The 13840-nt window shown below is 45.4% G+C and overlaps 1 protein-coding gene across 1 annotated transcript in view; it reads left to right on the top strand.

The window, feature by feature from the left end:
- The window catches only part of igf2r (insulin-like growth factor 2 receptor), a 47141-nt gene that overhangs the window by 15784 nt on the left and 17517 nt on the right, over nucleotides 1–13840 (top strand). The window contains exons 11-30 of the mRNA XM_041958274.1: nucleotides 8–172; nucleotides 1093–1236; nucleotides 1424–1576; nucleotides 1681–1818; nucleotides 3152–3302; nucleotides 4659–4827; nucleotides 6739–6854; nucleotides 6961–7120; nucleotides 7228–7404; nucleotides 7497–7592; nucleotides 7733–7834; nucleotides 7920–8082; nucleotides 8285–8452; nucleotides 8744–8890; nucleotides 11244–11422; nucleotides 11557–11644; nucleotides 11829–12038; nucleotides 12300–12430; nucleotides 12822–12925; nucleotides 13245–13378. Of these exons, the coding sequence (XP_041814208.1) occupies nucleotides 8–172; nucleotides 1093–1236; nucleotides 1424–1576; nucleotides 1681–1818; nucleotides 3152–3302; nucleotides 4659–4827; nucleotides 6739–6854; nucleotides 6961–7120; nucleotides 7228–7404; nucleotides 7497–7592; nucleotides 7733–7834; nucleotides 7920–8082; nucleotides 8285–8452; nucleotides 8744–8890; nucleotides 11244–11422; nucleotides 11557–11644; nucleotides 11829–12038; nucleotides 12300–12430; nucleotides 12822–12925; nucleotides 13245–13378 (2895 nt within the window). The remainder of the gene's footprint in view (nucleotides 1–7; nucleotides 173–1092; nucleotides 1237–1423; nucleotides 1577–1680; nucleotides 1819–3151; nucleotides 3303–4658; nucleotides 4828–6738; nucleotides 6855–6960; nucleotides 7121–7227; nucleotides 7405–7496; nucleotides 7593–7732; nucleotides 7835–7919; nucleotides 8083–8284; nucleotides 8453–8743; nucleotides 8891–11243; nucleotides 11423–11556; nucleotides 11645–11828; nucleotides 12039–12299; nucleotides 12431–12821; nucleotides 12926–13244; nucleotides 13379–13840) is intronic.

Genomic DNA, 13840 nt, shown 5'->3' on the forward strand with positions numbered 1-13840 from the left:
TCTGCAGCCAACGGTGGGCGGGGGACCCCAGTGTTCGCCGGGGAGACAGACTGCACTTATTACTTTGACTGGGAGACGGCCTTCGCCTGCGTCAAGGAGAAGGAGGATCTACTGTGTCAAGCCAGAGAAGGCAACAAACACTATGACCTTTCACCCCTCACAAGATACCCAGGTGAGTTTAACAGCTCAGTTAAACTCAGTGTCGTCCGACTGCAGGAGTCAAACTCGCCGTTTATCAGATGTTACTTTATTAATTAACAAGGCTTCGAGATTTGTCATGAAATATACAGGGAATACTCACATTTTTTTTTTCATTCAAATTTTTATTTAGAACAAAATCATAACAAATCTTACAGGACATCATGTAAACAATTTTTTCCTGTTTTTCCATTTCCTCAATCCCAGGTAACAGAAAATTCACATAAAAATAGAGTTCAAATAAAATAAAACAATCAAAATATGACCCCTGACGTACACCGAGGTAGCATTGGAGGTACAGGAACAAGGTCTTAACTTAAAGGGGGTGCTACCACCTTCAATATGCCCCTTATTACTAAATACAGAGTAAAATTGAATAATGAAACAGAATTTAAATGGTGAGAAAGGGTCAAAGTAGAAATAAATAAGATAATAAATAAAAAAATAATAATCATAATAAATAAATAATAATCTTTAATTGAAATACTAATTAAATGAATAAATAATCAATGAGAGAGGAAAAAAATAAAAATAAAAAAAATAGTATGAGTGATGGCCCAAGTCTGCCTACCTGAGCACATTAACATGCCCATATATTTGCATAATTACCTGTTTACACATTTATTTATGGACCTTCAGATTCACATTCCCTGGTATGCAGAGGTTCGCAGGTATATCTACACATTAAGTGCTCAATAAGTCATAAAAAAATAAGAACAAAAAAAACAAAAAGGTCTTAAGAACCACTTTATAAGTCAGATTATGTTACCTCAATGCATACTGTATTGAAATACTCACATTTTTAAGTATCAAATTAAGCCCACGTCTGATACGGAAGCGAACTGTTTGCTTCCCGGACACACCCGAAACAGTTGTCTCTGTGTGTTGCTTCAGGGTCAGATGACATCGGGAACTGGGAGGCGTTGGATGATCAGTCTCCGAAGTCGGGCTCACGTTTCTTCCTGAACGTCTGTCACAAAGTCATCCAGTCAGGAGGTGCCGCCGGCTGCCCGGCGAACGCCTCCATCTGTGCTGTGGGTAAGAGCCTCCGCGCCGCTGTGGCTTTCTAAAGGCTGAAACAATGAGACTGTATCTGATCTGTTTCCCAGAAAATTCACCGATGCCACTGATTCATCATTCATGGTTGTCAGCTCTTAAAAGCACATTAAAGAGCCATTTATCGCAGTGAACACGAGCGGAGCGGTTTATTGATTGTCTGTTTCAGATAAGGATCATAAGACCATCAGTCTGGGCAGCTTCCTCTCATCTCCCCATAAGGCCGAAATAGGAAACGACATCAGACTGGTGTATACTGACGGACATTTCTGCAATGAAAAGACGAGGATAAGAACTTTGCTGACCCTCAAGTGCCAGCCAGGTAGACTGAACAGATAAAAGCAGCCGAGAAATATCTTTCTCTTCAGTATTTTGTGTTGGGATGTCGCCGCTACTCTTTCTTTTCTTCTTCCGGTCTTCTTGCAGGAGATCTGAAGAGCGCTCCCGTCCTTCGCAGAGTCTCGTCTGACGGATGTGTTTACGAGCTGGAGTGGTACACCGCCGCCGCCTGCGTCCTCTCCAAGACGCAGGGAGACAACTGCAGGGTGGAGGACCCTCAGGCCGGTACGACGTGAACACAGCATGGTTTCTCACTGATCAGTGCCGAGCAGGAAAAAGACGCGAAGGACAGATGAGGAAGAAGCAACAGATTCAAGAGGAATAAAAAAAAATAAAGAAGCGGATCCTGAGAGCATGAAAGAGAGAAATTCATCATGTTTACACCCTGATTCTGAATTCTGCTCTCTGAGATCTTTAGATTGTGAAATGACTTGAATTTAAAGGATAACTTTCGTTTTTTACAACCTGGACCTTATTTCTAGCATTAAATACGACCATTTACTCCCCCAGACAACTTTGGTGGCATTTGGAGTCATTTTAAAGAAATTAGCCCCAGAGGAGCGGCGCGTATATCCGTATAATGCGAGTACTCGGGGCATCCATGCGCAGCCTCTATATAACGCATAATCTGCAGAAACTCGTTCATATTCCAATATTTTGTTATGATATGCTGGTGCTATTCCCCTCTGAGCCCGTGGTGGCATGTTATCAACATCCGGCGTCTCTAGGCAACTACCTCTGACGTGGATGATGTCATTACCGAACGCCGGGCGCCACGAGCAGCCAGCCACAACACGGCTGACTCTGCGGCGGTCGGCTACGAATACGCAATAACGAACCATAGCTGTGCCAAACTACAGCTAAACTAGCCGACCGCCGGCTCAGAGGGGAATAGCACCAGCATATCAGAACAAAATATTGAAGTATGAACGAGTTTCAGCAGATTATGTGTTATATAGAGGCTGCGCATGGATGCCCCGAGTACTCGCATTATACGGATATACGCGCCGCTCCTCTGGGGCTAATTTCTTCAAAACGACTCCAAATGCCACCAAAGTTGTCTGGGTGAGTAAATGGTCGTATTTAATGCTACAAATAAGGTCCAGGTTGTAAAAAACCAAAGTTATCCTTTAAGGCTGCACCCAACAGTTGCTTAATAATTAATCAAACAATTATTGTCTTAATTAACTGATTAATTGTTGGGCTATAAAATATCTAAAAATGTCAGCCACCTTTTCTAATCTGACCCAACAGTCCAAAATCCAAATGTACTGAACTGACTGACTGAACACAGAGAAAAGCAGTGAACCTGGAGCACAGGAAGGTGTTCGTGTTCGGGGTGGGGAAATGTACAGCGACTCTTTGAATGAAGCCGTACTGCTTCTGAGATCTAAAATTCCTCTTTTGGTTTTAAAACATTTTTTTACGCTCGTCAAAAAGCTTTCCTCAGCTCTACCACCAGGTGTTTTAACCTCTACACCTTCATGTCACATGACAGCTGCCGTCTAGCTGTAGCCGATGACCTCCTCCTCTCCCGCTAACTTCTGTCGCTCCGCAGGATTCTCTTTCGACCTGTCGCCTCTCTTCAAACCCGACGGCGGCTTCTACAACCTGACCAGCGGCAGCTACGACTACTTCATCAACGTCTGCGGCCCCGTCAAAGCCGCCAGCTGCCCTGAGAAGGCCGGAGCGTGTCAGGTCGAAAAGAGGTGAGACGGAGCCCCGGACGGGCACATTCATGTTAAAACTGTGTAGAAATACTGCGTCTGTCTGTGTTGTTGTTTAAATTGTGATCGTGTTTATCACATGTGTCCTCGCCAATCAGCAGATTCACATGATTTTATATGATCCAGTCATTAATTGTGCATCAGTGTCCTTTTCAACAGTAGATAAAAATCTGAAAGTATTTCTAGTTTGAGTATCTGATAGATCCTGGTGCAGCAGATCTCAGGTGTCCCTTTGTCAAATTTGCCGTGGGATGAAGTTAGTTCCACGTTTGTGAGAATCAGATGATGTTTTAGAGGCTTCAGCTTTGTTCAGATAGATAGTTTATTCAGCTCCAAAGAGACATTTGCAGTTCCAGCAGCTCAAAAGGTGGACACACAAGGGCATGCAAAATAAGAACAGGAACTACTTTCAAGTAATGAACAACTTACAAGTAGGAGGTAAAAATACAATACAAAATAACAATATAGGAAAAAATAGTGAAATAAAAATAAAGAACTAGGCTATCCAGGATAAACATCTGTGATACAGTATAAACATTCGAGCAGTTAAATATGTGCACAGTAGTGCAGTTGTGCAAAATAACAGTGTGCAGTGGTCGGTTTGGCCACACTTGGGTCCAGCATGTAGATGTGTGTGTGATAAAGTCACAGTTCACAGTTCTTCTGCTCTGTCTCTTGGGAATGTGAGAGCAAAGAGTGACTCAACAACTCAAAACCAGAAGGAAATCAGGTGTGAGGGTTTGAACCTTGATGAAAGGGGATGTTTTAGATATGAACCAGGAGGTCAGCCTCAGTTCACCTGCACAGGTGATCATTACCTCCCATTCTATTTGATCTTCCTGTCAAGTCACTTCATAAACTTCAACTGGTTCAGAATTCAGCTGCCAGAACCCCCTCCATCCACCACATCACTCCTGTCCTTCAGCAGCTCCACTGGCCCCCCATCAAATTTCGCATTGACTTCAAAATCCTCCTGGTAACATTCAAGGCCTTTCATAACCTCGCCCCTCCTTACCTATCAGCTCTCCTCCACGTCCACACCCCCTCTCGCTCCCTCAGATCCTCCTCTACTATCAACCTGTCTGTCCCCTCCGCCCGTCTCACCACAATGGTCCAGCTCTGGAACTCATTACCACCCGAAATTAAAAACATTGATTCATCTTCCCGTTTTAAATCCACACTCAAAACTCACCTGTTCAGACTCGCTACATGTTTTATCGTATTGTTGTTTGATATTTCTTGTGATGTTTAGTGTCCTTGAGTGTCCTGAAAGGCGCTTTTAACAAATAAAATGTATAATTATTATTATTATTACGATCGCTTCCTCTGCCGCTTCAGTTCTTGGAGTCTCGGGGAAGCGAACTCCCGCCTGTCGTACTACAACGGGCTGATCCAGCTGACCTACAGCAACGGCTCCCACTACAACAACAAACTGCAGACTCTCAGATCCACGCTCATCTCCTTCCTCTGTGACCCGGAAGCTGGAGCTGGAAAGCCTGAATTCCAGGTAAACTCCAGGTGTTTAAAGTGGCGTCTCTGCACACTGTCGATGTCGCCGTCTGTAAAAAGCTGTATTCATCTAAACATTTTTTTTTTAACTTTATTTTTATAGAATCAATTGTTTTACAATATTTATAGAAAAAAAAAACATATAACCTAAACGCACAGATGAGAAAAGAGAGGAGAGTCTAATCACGGTAACAACATGTATACATATACATAGTAAGAGGTCGGGCCAAGGTCCAGGGCCAGGTGGGGATAAATCAATATGATAATCAGTTCTTCCAGCTCCCTCATAGCACGGACTCTTCCCCCCCTCGAAGTGAAGTAAAAGTCTTCCTATTAAGGCATTCCACCAGCGCCAGAAGAGTATATCGAGCAGAGCATGGGGTTAGTCCTACCCAGCAACTGTGAACCACTTCCTGTTGTGATGGGGGGGCAGTCACTTGAGATGAGCTGTCCATTTGCTCCAGTACGTGTTGAATTTGTCCGTGCACAGGTTCAAGGAGAAAGTCGTTGACAATTCCACTCCACTCCTCTCTTAACCGGGGTTCCTTTAATAACCATCTTCGCGTAATAGCCTTTTTACTGGCTGCTGACATTATTTTAATCAAATATTTGTCAGTAACACTGAGTGTAGGGGAAATATTACCGAGATAAACTGTGCAGAAATCATGTTTTATCTCAAAGCCTATAATCGATTTACTTTCCTCTGCTACATCCCTCCAATAAGATCGTATAATCGGACAATCCCAGAGAACGTGGAAGTGATCTGCTTGAATGTTTCCACACTCTCTCCAGCATCTTCCAAACCTTGGCTGACCTTTCTGAAGCTGTTTAATTTTAGGAGTAATAAAAAAGCGAATGATATTCTTCTTTTTTTTTTTTTTTTGAACTTACATTTTATTTTATTATTTTTATTGATTTTCTCATTTAAAACAACACAACACATATAGAACATAGTGTCAGTAAAATCAGTCTTCATGCTGTTTTTTGTAGACAGTCCACTTTTCCCATCTGCTCTCACATAATGATTGTTGCAGTTTTATGATATGTGTGAGTCTCTCCATAACGTGTATCTGGTCAATGATCTCCATCCAGTTCCTCCAAGTAGGGGGGTCTTCTTTATGCCATTTCCTTGTGATGGCTTTCTTGGAAGCTGCCAGTAAAATCTTAATCAGATACCAGTCTCTGTCTTGGATGTTTTCTTGAGTTACATTTCCCAAATATAGTACAATGCACGTTTTAGGCAGCTCATAGCTCATAGCTCATAGCATACCTTTTCCATCTCCTTCCACACATCATTCCAGTATCTTGTTATTTTGGTACAATGCCAAAAAATATGTGTGTGACCCACATTCTGCCCCCCCCCCACAGTCTCCAGCAGAGTTGTTGTACAGGTGATCGTCCCTTTTTCATTTTTGGTGTGATGAAAAATCTCACGATGTTTTTCCAGCAAAATTCTTTCCATATTCTGGAATAACTAGTTGTTTGTTGTGTTTTCAATATGTTATACCACATCTCATCAGTTATTACTTCCGTTAATTCTTTCTCCCACTTATCTCTTATTTACAAAGTTGAAGTGTTTCTATTTGCTACCATACCCTGGTACAATTCGGATATCACTCTGCTAAATTTGTTCTTGTGTGCATTGCATAGAGTCACAATCACTTTATTTGGTTCACCTGGGAGGTCTGGCTTTATTTCTTTATTAAAATAGTCTCTGACTTGTAAATACATGTAAAAATCTTGATGTTCTAATCCACGAATGATATTCTTCCACGAGAATTCCCTCCAGTAACCTGAGCTGGAAGTGCTCATTTGAACTTTACAAATGTTTCGCCATTCATCTTCTGATATTGTTATTTGTGCTTCTCTTTCACATCTAAACACTTTCATAATCATTTCATGAATCCAGACTGAGGACAACTTCACCTATAACTTCCGCTGGTACACGTCCTACGCGTGTCCTGAAAGACCTCACGAGTGCTTGGTGACGGACCCCAACACTCTCGACCAGTACGACTTATCCAGGTATCCACGTTTAGTTCATTCATCCAGCAGCCAACGTGAAACTAAAATACACACGACGCACTTCTTCATAACACCTGTCCTCCACCTCGCCTGTTTCTGCCTCCAGCTTGTCACGCTCCACCTCCAGCAGCAACTGGCAGGCCATGGATTTGTCCGACACCGCGGACCCGAAGAAGTACTACATCAACATCTGTCGGCCGATCGTCCCCGTCCCAGGCTGCGACCACCACGCGTCCGTCTGCCAGATGAAGTACATATACGACCAGGTCTGTCACGGATAGAGACTTAAAAACGGACTTTTTAGCGTTTTAGGGTGTATTGTTGCATGAAAAGCTTTTTTAGAAAGGCAACAACAACTCCTCTCTGTCCTCAGGGCTCTCCGAAGGAGGTCGTGTCCGTCAAAAACATGGGCATCTCCAAGCGGGGGCCGATCGTCGAGGGCCGGGACCGGCTGCTGCTGGAGTTCACAGACGGCTCCGAATGCGTGTCGGACGGCCAGAAGCTCGCGTACACGACGCGCATCCACCTGGTCTGCTCCAGAGGGACTCAGGTGAGTGTGGCGTGCGATTAAAGTGGAGCGCCGCCCGTCGGCGCCGCTCGTTTTGCTGCGTGCGTCTGAGATGTTTGTTTCACGCTGTGCAGTCGATGAGCCCGTGGTTCCTGATGTACCAGAACTGCACCGCTAACTTCAGGTGGGAGACCCGAGCAGCGTGCGCCATCACCACCACCAAGAACAGCGTGAGTTCACCTTTGATTCTCTCATCCATGCGAGACAGCGACTGTTCAGGGGAATTAATATGATTAAGATTGTACAATATCTGGAATTAGTTGCTGAGATTAAAAACATGTTTGGCTGAGATGATGTCTTTGTGTCTCAGAGCTGTGCCGTGGTGGACCCCAACACCGGCTTTGAGTTCAACCTCCAGGTTTTGGCCTCTAAGACCGGATACAAGACGAGCGCGAATGGAAAAAACTTCCTGGTAAGACGACGCGCTGACTCGTGTCTGTGAAATATAATGACAAGGCTCGACAGAAGTCTGATCCCTCCCGCTTACCTGCCTGTAGGTGAATATCTGCACAGACGTGGCAGAGTGTGGGCCGGGCATGGCCGGCTGTGAGCTGGAGGACGGGCATCCCTTGAGCCCAGTGGGGGTGGAGAGGACCCTGGAGTACTCCACTGACGGCCTGCTCCAACTGACATATAAGGGACGACAGGACAATCCCAAAGGTACCGCGGATGTGAAACAGTGGAGTAGAAGAGATGTAACAGATTATTTGCTCAGATATCACAGCAGGCAAATAGCAGCATTAACATCACGAGTCAGAAGCAAACATCCAGCAGGAGAAGACTCATGTAGGAGGTGCTGCCCCGACAGAACAGGTCAAATGACGAGGACTTTCCTTTCCTTTTCCTTTCTCATGACCACCAGAGGACACCTTCATCATTAATTTTGTGTGCGATCCAAACTCTCACCCCGGATCGTTAAAAGTCCTGCGAGAGGAACTGAGTTCTTCTGAACACGTGGTCCACAACGTCTTCTTTGAGTTCTCCACCGCTCTGGCCTGCGTCCCTGCGCCGGTCGACTGCCAGATCATTGGTATGAGCACACACACACACACACACACACACACACACACACACACGCAGCTCGTACATGTAGAGGACGGTGCGTGATACCTACAGACCAGATCGTCTGGAATACGAAACTGATATTCTTTGAATGAAAACCTTCAGTTTAATTGCTTTCACAGTTGGTTGGTTGTCAGTTATTTTTAAGGTTCCTGTCTCTCTGATGGTTTTTCTTGTCAAACCATGTTCAGTCTAACTCAAAGGACCCGCACACACCTCTCCTTCTGTGTGTGTAAATATACTTTTCTTTTACCTGCAGATTCCCACGGTAACGAATACGACCTGAGTCACCTGATCCGCCACGCGGACGACAGCCCCTGGATCGCCATCGATCTGGGCGTGGTCAAATCAGGCACCTTTTACATCAACATCTGCAAACCCCTCCCTCCTCTGAGGGACTGTCCAGGTCAGCGCGCTCGCCCGTTTTCTTCACCTGGTCCACCTGCACATGCATGCAGTGTGTATAAGACGTTTGGACTGTGGCTGCATGATGAGTTAAAGCTGACATCGCAATATATTTTTCTGCACTTCACCAGATGACTTGAATGGTTCAATTAAGAAAGAATTCATGATTTTTAAACTTTTCTGCAGCCGATTTGACACTTACACAAATAATGCAGCCCGATACAATCCTGATTCCAAAGTCTGGACTCTGTGTACAACATTACAGTATACCCTTGTTTTTCGCGGGGGTTACGTTCCAAAAAGAACCCGTGATAGGCAAAATCTGTGAAGTAGAAACCTTTATTTTATTTTTTTTTTTACAATTATTATACAATTAAATACTCTATTATACATTGAAAAGAAAGAACAAACCATTTTACAGGCTCAAGCATTTGTTTCACAAATAAAAGTACTTTAGAAACGTTTTTTTTCAACAAATAACTTCTGTACTGTGCTGTCAAATAATAATTTTAATCATCGATGTGAACAGAAGGCTTCAAATTGCGGAGATTAGCACCGCCCACCGCGACCCGAGTGATTGGATTAAACGGGAGAAAATTGAAAATGATTATGAAAAAAATACAAAGTCCAGTCGGACAAATAGTGACTCAGGTGTATTTCACTGCTCTTCAGACTGAGCCGCTGCATCCTGACTCCGCTCTGCAGTGTTTTCTTCTTCTGAAGCCCGCGGTGCAGGTGTGTTTGTTCGGGAGAAGAACACAGTGATAGGCAAAACTCCAAATTGCAAGAGAATTTGCACGTACGTAATGTAAATTTGGCGAGCTGTTTATGAAGTTGGGTAAAGGAGAACCCGCCTGCCCTGACGGAACGTTCGCAGCCGGCTACACGTTGGACTCCTGGGAGAAGGGGAGGATCGTGTGTCTGTCGGTTCTTTCCGTTGAGGATGTTGAAGATGCATACACAATTGGATTTATGATCTTAGGCTTTCTGCTGTTTGGCTTTGGCGGATACCTGATCTACTGCATAATAAGGAAGATGCTGGCGGAAATTGGCAAGCTGCTTGCCTTGATCGAGGGAATGTGCAGGGCTGCCAGCACTCAGACTCAAGCGATTTGTGAGCTCAATCGCAAACTGGATGCAATTCCTGAGCTCCTTCGCCGGTCGGATAACAACTTGGAGAAGCTGTCGGCTCGGCTCGGCTGAATTGGTCACTAATTCGGACATTTTGGAGCAAGCCACCGTGAGACCAGAGAGACTCAAGGGCAGACAGAAAAATTCCAGGTCGGCCCGTCCCAAAACAATTGTTATCTCCATTGGCTCCCAGACATAAGCGGCCTTCTCAAGGACGCTTATCTCTCCACTCTCCTGGATGTTTCTGCAGACAAGATGCTCCGACCCCACCTCGTTCTGGGACATTCACCCTTACCCTCAATTCAACGCCTTCTTTGGCTCCTCACCCCCCTCCTTCCCCCGTGCGGCATAGTAGGCCAAGGGTTGAGGACGGCGCCCTGTAGGAGCTGCAGCCCTCCCCCGGGCGACTGTGCTGTGACTCCCCCCCCCCCAAACTTCCTTCCCCCACCCACATGTGCAGGTGTTACAGTCTTGTTATGATGTCTTAAATGTTGCTTGTGCTGAGGTGTTTTTTTTTTTTTTTTTTACCAAGCCCACACTGTGCCCCCCCCAATGGGCGCAGTCTGAGATTAGTCTTTTTTTTTCTCTCTCCTCTCCCTCCCCTCCTGTTTTCATTTGTTTTTCATCTAGTAAGCGAGGCGCCGCCCTGCTGGTTGCATCGTGGTTCTCCTGTCCCTGTCTTCCCATGTCAATTATTTGTACTGTCTTTTGTGCCATTGTGTCCTCTGGGACGGTGTAACTGAACAGAATTTCGTTGCACTTGGAAACTTGTGTGATGACAATAAATGATTCCTGATTCCTGATTCCTGATTCCTGTTTTACGTACGTGTACATATTAAACTGCGACGTTATTGACGCACAGGTAGAGAAGAAGCGGAGTGACTTTTTAGCCAATCAGAATGCAGAACACAATGCACGATGCAAATCCGTGAAGTAGCGAAACCGTGAAAAGTAAACCGCGTTATAGCGAGGGATCACTGTACTACAAATTGGGAATCGGGTTGTGAAGCAGAAGAAAAGTCTTATTTGTGGTTTTGAACACACTGGCCACGCTGTCATTTGTTATGACACTTTGAGGATTTTATGTTGCAAGGCTCCTAAGATTAGGAATCAAAGCAGGAACAATGTGGACACTTTGCAATACAACAGAATCTAAAAATCACAAAGTCAAATATACGACGCTCTTCCTGTCAGACTGCAGTCAAATATTTCCTTCTCTCCAGTGGGTCCTTTGGGTGCCTGCGGCATGATTGGTGGAAAGAGCTACAACCTGGGATACATCCAGTCCAGCCCGCAGGCGGCGGAGGACGGCTCCATCAGCATCGTGTACCAGAACGGAGACCGGTGTGGTTCCACGTCCCGCTACTCCACACGCATCATCCTCCAGTGCGTTGACAACCCCGTGAGTATTAGAGCCGCGAGCGCCCGCACGGAGCCGTCTCCCAGTGTCACCAGCAGCGCTTCCACAGGAGCTTTCTAACACCACCAGCAGCACAGACAGATTTATTTATTCTTTTGTGTGTCTGTGCTTTCGAGGGCTCCCCCATGTTCGACCGTAAAGACGGCTGTGAGTACGTGTTCATCTGGAGGACGTCCGAGGCCTGTCCCATCAGGAAGTCTAAAGGTGAAACATGTGTGCATCTGACACTGGATGCCAATATTTTAAGATTAAAACTGCTGCTACTGGAACAAATCACTCACATTTGATTAATCATGTCAGAGGCCTTAATGAAGTTTTACCTTGATTTAACCACGATGAAGGGGGGGGGCAAGAATCTGTGCCTCACTGTCCAAACTTGTCCTCCCAGGCGACGACTGTCGGGTTCGTGATCCCAGGAGCGGCTACGAGTTCAACCTGAGCTCCCTGAAGGGTAAAGATTACCCCGTCAGGAGCGATAAATACATCTACCACCTGGCGGTCTGCGGGGGGCTGCAGAGAGACATCTGCACCCACATAGACACCGGCGCCGATGCTGTCGCCTCCTGCCAGGTGGAGGGAAACAACCAGAAGATCGGAGGTACAGAACTGCACAGCCAATCAAAAACCACCTGAATACTCTGATGTTTCATTTAACTCTAAACGTATGAATTTCTGTCATTATTCTGGTATTCATCCCTTTTCTCTCTGTGTGTGTGTGTGTGTGTGTGTGTGTGTGTGTGTGTGTGTGTGTGTGTGTGTGTGTGTGTGTGTGTGTGTGTGTGTGTGTGTGTGTGTGTGTGTGTGTGTGTGCGTGCGTGTGTGTGTGTGTGTGTGTGTACACATATGTGCATGTGTGCAGGACTGGCGAGCCAAGTTCTGAGTTATGTGGGAGATCAGCTCATCCTGAACTACACTGACGGAGAGACCTGCCACAGGATATACAAAAGATCCACAGAGATCTACTTCTCCTGCCACCCCGACAGGAAACCTGTGAGTTTCACACAAACACTGAAAACCAGCTGATCCTGCAGCTCTTACTGGGCTTTAATGGGCTGGACTTCAAATTAGCTCATGCATAAACTGGCAAGGCTGATTGGTGATTTAACCTTGAGCTAAATTTGCTCATAAAAGTTGGATTTTGTAGTTTGTTTCCTCTTGAACACGTCACACAGATGCTGCAAATCTAGAACGTCTTTGCAGTATTTGTCTACTGGGGCTGTTGGGGATGATTGTTGGGGACCAGCTTCATAACTAACCAGAAGAAACGTGTAAACTAGACTGCGTCAGTGGAAGTCCTAATTAAACCTTTGAAGGAGCTAGGCTCACCCCAGCTCTTCAGCGATGGTGACTAACTGCCTGTTGTGTTGATTCACTTGTTAAGGGAGTACCAGAGTTTATCAAGGAGACTCCAGACTGCACCTACCTGTTCAGCTGGCCCACCGCTCTGGCCTGCATCCCAGTTAAAACCACCAGCTGCTCCTACAAGTAACAATCCTCTACCACCTCCTATACACCATCCTCCTCTTGCTCCTCTTTGATGCACACTTCTCAGCCTGTGTTTCTCATTTCCTGAAAGTGTGCTTCAGCTGTGTCTGCTTCAGGCCGGCTTTACATTAGATCTGAACCAGTGAGCTGGCATCATGCAGATCAGCAGCTTTCAGATTCATTAAAATACTGTGAAAACTGCTGGAAATGAAAAACATCCGTATCCGACCAAACACTGACAATGCAGTGACGAAGAAGAAACAAGCTGTTCAGAAATCTGCACACGCTGAACTGAGTTTTCGCCCTGCTGTGTCCCCAGTGACGGTCAGGGCCACTCGTACGACCTCTCCCCTCTGGCGATGGACTCCCGAAACTGGCAGGTGGAGCCCTCTACTGACGACACGACGAAACAATTTTACATCAACGTCTGCAGGTCGCTGGTGCAGCAGGGAGGTCAGTGTGCTCGTGCACTCGTGTTCTTCACTCATACAGTAACACTGCAGCATCCTGCATTTTCTTTAGTCATCCATCTGATTCATTTCACAGCAGAATTTTTAGAGGAGTTTCCATCCTTAAATACAATCCAATCACAATACTAAAAGAGTAATCTCTAAAGTGTACAGCATATTCTCATCCATGGACCCAAATAATACTTGGCATATTAAAGACAAGTGGGAGACTGAATTTGGTACAACTATTTCGACTGAAAAGTGGATACGGGGTTGTGAGGAAGCACGTTTAGTGACTATCTCTAATATTTGGAGAGAGTTTAGGTGGAAGATTATAACAAGGTATTTCTGAACCCCACATAGCTAAACAGCTAAATGGAACCAAACAGGCTCAGACAAATGCTGGTGACATTGTGGACAGCACATACGTAACCTTACCCATATAATGTGGTCATGTATTGGAAGG

This window comes from Chelmon rostratus, chromosome 18, assembly GCF_017976325.1.
Source record: "Chelmon rostratus isolate fCheRos1 chromosome 18, fCheRos1.pri, whole genome shotgun sequence".
Lineage (NCBI taxonomy): Eukaryota > Metazoa > Chordata > Actinopteri > Chaetodontiformes > Chaetodontidae > Chelmon > Chelmon rostratus.